The 6,000-nt window shown below is 44.1% G+C and overlaps 1 protein-coding gene across 3 annotated transcripts in view; it reads left to right on the forward strand.

Moving 5' to 3' along the window:
• DENND5B (DENN domain containing 5B) overlaps window positions 1-5,775 on the forward strand; it is a 53,276-nt gene extending 47,501 nt beyond the window's left edge. For all 3 annotated transcript variants that reach the window (XM_073650104.1, XM_073650105.1, XM_073650106.1), the window contains 3 exons: window positions 144-270; window positions 1,175-1,349; window positions 2,524-5,775. In XM_073650104.1, coding sequence (XP_073506205.1) covers window positions 144-270; window positions 1,175-1,349; window positions 2,524-2,707 — 486 coding nt within the window. In that variant the 3' untranslated portion in view covers window positions 2,708-5,775. The remainder of the gene's footprint in view (window positions 1-143; window positions 271-1,174; window positions 1,350-2,523) is intronic.
• Window positions 5,776-6,000: the final 225 nt, after the last annotated feature.

The following is a 6,000-nucleotide window of genomic DNA, read 5'->3' on the forward strand; positions in this document are numbered from 1 at the left end:
GTCCCTTGTCCTCCCGGCTGTGTCATTGCTGATGTCCCCCCGGGTCCCTCTCTGGCTCTTGTTATGCGGCACAGGTTTTCGGCACTAATCCACATTAGCGGCGTCTCCTTTTAAAGCCTCTTACACGATTCGTCTCCCTGCAGAGAGGCAGTTTAACCATCCTGCTCTGCGGAGAAAGCGGCCTCGTCTCAGCCCTGGAGCAAGTCTTTCATCACGGATTTAAGTCTGCCCGCATCTTCCACAAGAGCGTCTTCATCTGGGACTTCATAGGTAAAAAAAAATAATAATAAAGGAACACGGCTATTTCGGTCTATTGCTTGTTTTTTTTTTTGCTGTAATCTTGCATTGACTGGTGCAGCCAAGGTGAATGGAATAGGGAGGTAGCGGGGTCGTCCGTAATCGCTTTGTGCTGCCTGCCGAGACCGAGATAAGAAGCCGATTCTGCAGGAAAACTAATAATGAAGGGTTTTGCATAATTAATAACAGGCGTGGAGGTAAATTCAAGGGTGGATATTGGCCCCTTCCCCGATGTCGGATGTACCTGTATGTCGGTTGCAGGAAGTGCGCCCGGACTATAGGTGCTGGCTGTGTTATACAGCCATCAGAGCTAACTCCGACCACTGCGATTTAACTAAACTGCCGCTGGCATCTCTGACCATAGCATTTTAGTGGTTGTGTCAGGAAGGGGTTAATTAACACACACTGAAGGTGTCTTCCCCCCCCCCCCTACTAAATAAGAATCCTGAATGTGAAGGACAGGGAGCATCAGACCTGTAATATGCTGCTGATTACCTCCATCCATGTGACTGAGTGCTGCCACCTGCAGGCAGACGCTGGCCATCACGCTGTTTCCCCAGATGAAATGTCAGCTTATGTCACACTGTCTGGATACTGCTGATGACGGACGCCGAGCTCCAGCTCGACCTTTTTATTAAATGTCACATTCCTCCCAAATCGCCTTGAAATCGATTTTTGTTTTCTTGCATCCTGATCCTGTTGTCGGGTCTCAGCCCTTAAGACTGTGCAAATCCTTAAAGTGTAAGTCCACCTTCTAAACCTCATTGTAATTACATAGCTGGGCTTTTACTCCGATCACAGCCGAAGCTGCCTTCAGAACGTGACTTGTATTCATACCGTACGCGCTCTGACCGACGTGCCGTCTTCCCTCCTGCAGAGAAAGCCGTGGTTTTCTTCGAAGCGACAGATCAGATCGGAGACGGCGAGGAAGACCAGCTGCTGCAGAGGTCGTCCTGCAAGACGTTCTGCCACTACGTCAGCACCATAGTCACGGCCCCCAGGAACATCGGCAAAGACGGCAAGTTCCAGCTCCTCGTCTGCCTCGGAGCAAGGTGAGATGCTACGTAACACCGGGAGGGGGCCGCCATGGCCGCAGACCCTTCTTCTATCACATATGGATGCGGGGGGAGGGGGGTCGTCCTTATAGGACCCCAAGTGGCCGATGTCAGGAGACCCCCCCCTCCCCCTTTCTCTAGACGAATGGTCTATCGCCCTTTTGTGACATTTTCCTGTATAGACGACATAAACGTCTTCGAAAAGAATCAATGAGATGCATGGGGTGTGTATACTTTTGCAACCATGGCTACCATGCATATTGAATAGCAAAAGTTCAGAAAAGTTTTGATTTAACCCTTTAGTGACAGCAGTCGCAGCAATGTGGCTGGGCTTCAGAGGCGATATCACAATACGCTTCAGTACCGTAGTGTTAGCGTATTAAAAAGACGAAAATAATAAAAAATTAATTATTTTAAAAATATTTAACAAAACATAGAGAAAGTTTAAATCACCTTTTTTCCACAAATGTATAAAAAAAATTCACATCCCAATCTTATCCCAATTTGTGGTAGGTGAAATAATAGCAAATACCTTCAATTTGAAATGTAGTATAGTTCTTCTGATTAGCTATGTCTCTTTACTCACGTCGGGACCTTAGGTATCCATTGTTACGACCACTAGCAAATGTCACTATATCAGTGGTCGTAAAAATGGATGCCTGCATGTGAGGATAGAGAAATAGCAAATCAGAAGAACTATACTACATTTCTAATTAGAGGTATTTGCTAATATTATTATTACTCATACTACATATTGAGATAGGATCTCTGAGATGGGAATACCCCTTTTTAAATAAATATTTTCTTAAAAAAAAATAAAAAAAATAAAAAAATGAGAAAAAGGGACTGTCACGGCACAACACATTGATAACCTGTCAACAGCTTATCAGTGGGAGTGACAAGTGAGCTACCCCCACCGAACTATGGATAGGTTCATTAATATGTTGTGTTCAGACAACCCCTTTTTAAATGGGTTAAAAACCACCTACCGTTTTGAGTATACAACTCCTATACGAGAACTGTGTGTCTCCATAGCTACAGACTACAAATTTGTTTAGTTAGAAGGGGAGGGAGGGAGGGAGGGCACCGACCTTTTTTAGGTAATTTTTTTTTTTTTCCCCAGAGCCGTGTTTCTTTCACTTCTGATATTTTCGATCTTCCTCCTCTCCAGGGATCACTTACTGGCCCAGTGGATCCCCCTTCTGGCCGAGTGTCCGGCCATCACTCGGATGTACGAGGAGACCGCTCTGCTAAGGGACAACATGATGGTTAATTCTCTCGTCCGGGTCCTGCAGACTCTACAAGACTTTAACATCGTTCTGGAGGGGTCGCTTACTAAAGGCGTAGACGTGTAGGTCTGCGTCCGGGACGCTGTACAGTATTAATTCCAGTTTTGTTTTGTGTTTTCTGGATTTTTTTTTTTTTTTTTTTCCATTTTCAGAGTTTTCTCTGAACCTTTATAACGCGCTGCAGAGTTATGTGCTGCAATACACTGAATAGTAGCAAGTCACTGGAAGCCCGGCGGGACCCCGACCGTACGTAGCCGCGCTGAGCCCGGCGGGACCCCGACCGTACGTAGCCGCGCTGAGCCCGGCGGGGCCCCGACCGTACGTAGCCGCGCTGAGCCCGGCGGGGCCCCGACCGTACGTAGCCGCGCTGAGCCCGGCGGGGCCCCGACCGTACGTAGCCGCGCTGAGCCCGGCGGGGCCCCGACCGTACGTAGCCGCGCTGAGCCCGGCGGGGCCCCGACCGTACGTAGCCGCGCTGAGCCCGGCGGGGCCCCGACCGTACGTAGCCGCGCTGAGCCCGGCGGGACCCCGACCGTACGTAGCCTTTGCTGCTGGTGTCTCGACACTGTTAGTATATTTGAATCAGATATTTAGTACAATAGAGTATTTTCCCGCTGTGTCTGTATATACGGCTGTAGTTTTATAAAAAGGCGGAGTATATTCCAGGCGGATTTCTCTTCTACTCCTTTCTAATTCCTGGATTTCCTCCTGGAAGGTGGAATTACTGCAAGAACTTCTTCTCCCTGACTCGGTGCTTCGATTATTTGTTCGCCAGATGCTCATTTGTTTCCGTTTTTTTATGTAGAAATATTCTGAGCCGTGAAATGACGGGCGCTTGTTTGCGGTAGAAACGTCCACTTCTTGAGCTTTTTATTTTCTTATTTGGAGCCAGTGAGATTCCCGAGAACTGATGACGTCACTGAGCACGCAGGCTATCCGTTTACTAAAATAGATGACATCATTCATCATGCAGCCAATGCATTCACTAGTGCCAGTGATGTCGCTGATCATGCGGTATCCACCTTTACTAGAATTGATGACATCACGGAACTTGCTGCCGATCCCATCACGAGAATCGGCGACAACACGGAACTTGCTGCCGATCCCGTCACTCGAATCGGCAACCTCACGGAACTTGCTGCCAATCCCGTCACGAGAATCTGTGACATCACGGAACTTGCTGCCGATCCCGTCACGAGAATCGGCGACATCACTGAACTTGCTGCCGATCCCGTCACGAGAATCGGCGACATCACTTGTTTTAGCAAAGGCATAAGCTGCAAGATCAATGATGTAGCTAGGGGACAGGCTGACTATTCAGTGACTTTAATTGCTTTGGTGAAGGTGTAAAATGCACATTTCCTGGCGTTGCTGACTTTAGCAACGGCACCGGCTGCATAGTCGGTGACATCACTGGTTCTAGAGAGGGATACGGCACCAGTTTATTAATGTCTCGGACTCAAGCACAGCAAAGTTAATATCCAGCTTTAGCAAAACGCTGTTTACGCCTCTATAACATCAGTGACATCACTGAGCACGCAGCCTATCCTTTTACTAGAAGTAGTGATGTCACTGAGCACGCAGCCTATTCCGCATTCATTCCAGTGATGTCACTGAGCACGCAGACTATCCCGCGTTCATTCCAGTGATGTCACTGAGCACGCAGCCTATCCCGCGTTCATTCCAGTGATGTCACTGAGCACGCAGCCTCTCACTGTATCCAGCACTTGGATTGGCTGTCTTTTAACATATCACTCGTATATTTTCACAATTATCTTGTTAACTCCCCCCCCCCCCAAAAAAAAATAATGGTTACAGCTACCGCATACACATTTTCAATGCCCTGTTATGTCATACCGACTCGATAAGCATGCCTGGAGATAAGGTGCAAGTTGTAAATACCTGGAGAATCCTAAAATAATTATTTTCCTATGTCATATCGCAAGAAACCACTGCAAGTATTAAGACGTGGCCATCCCTAGTCTTCTATATTGTGAATTCATCCCTGTCTGTGGGTCCCAGAACATTCCCCATTCCCTTGTCCGGATTTGTGCGTTTCCGTCCATCACATCTCAATATACCTGTAAATGAGGGTAGGGGACGACTGGTGGTAAATTTTCCAGTTTTTACATTGGAAGAATCATGAAGCTGTGATATTATGCATTTATTGCATAGATTTACTTATTCTATAGCAAATCATTGTGTTTTTTTTCCAAGTCTCATCATGGTGTGATTTTATTATTTTTTTTTCTGGTGTGTTCACTTTAAGGGGAATATCTGTCAATCAAATGATTCTTATAGGTATTATTTTCAATTTTTATTTTTTTTTTAGTGTAAATCTATTTATTCTCATACACTGGGTTGTTGGGGCGGCGAGGGGGTTGAACAAGAGATATTTTGCACTACTTGTTACATTTGATGAGGGGGTTGTACTGTGTAAAAGTAAGACTTCCACTAACTGTATATGTTGATCCTCTTTTTATTTTTCTGTTCGCACCTTTTTTTTTAAGTTTTTATTAAATTTTTCCCGTCGTCTGCTGAAAACCGGAAATGCGCTGTTGCTGCATTTTGTAACATTTAGTTTTTGGTTTCTTTTTTTTTTTTTCTCTTTTATTGTTTTGTGAAATGCTTTATCTTGTATTCAGATACTTTTAAGGGCTGATGAGCCTCACTGGGACTTGTTGTTCATCAACACCTCGACCTTCGTGTGTTTGTAATAGACACATGCTGGGTACTCCTGTGAAGCAGCGCCATTTTCCATCCCCTTTAAAGTTTTTTTTTGTTCTGGTTTTTTTTCCCATCCAACCACTTGGACTCGCGATGACAAAAAAAATAAAAGGTTTTTGCCTGAGCAATACAATAATGCATATGCTGTACCTTCACCTGTACTTCAAGACCCAGGAAAGTGTTTTTTTTTTTGTCTTTTTGTAATTTTTTATCATCCAGTAAATGTATCTGTTTCATGGAAATGTTTTGGTTTTACTGTTTCCTCTGTAACCGGGGAAAGTTGCTTTGGGTAATGCTGCTTTTGTTTCCACATCAGTATTAATTTCCCTGTACTGTATGAATTCATGACACTGGGTTTTTTTTTTGTTTTTTTTCTTTTCAGTATTAAAATGTGTTTTATCTCAAAATTGTTGTGCTGTTCTTTATCGAACTGGTTCAGATGAAGATTTTTTTAAATTTAATTTTATGTATTGGTATTTATACTCGTCAAGGAAAACAAAAAAAATATATTTTTTTTACATTTAAGTCTTCCTCTAAGAGTATATAAAATAAAGTGTGTGTGAATATATATATATATATATATATATATATATATATATATATATATATATATATATATATATTGCACAACA

This window comes from Phyllobates terribilis, unplaced genomic scaffold (assembly GCF_046119375.1).
Source record: "Phyllobates terribilis strain yellow unplaced genomic scaffold, ASM4611937v1 Scaffold_10__3_contigs__length_209671492, whole genome shotgun sequence".
Lineage (NCBI taxonomy): Eukaryota > Metazoa > Chordata > Amphibia > Anura > Dendrobatidae > Phyllobates > Phyllobates terribilis.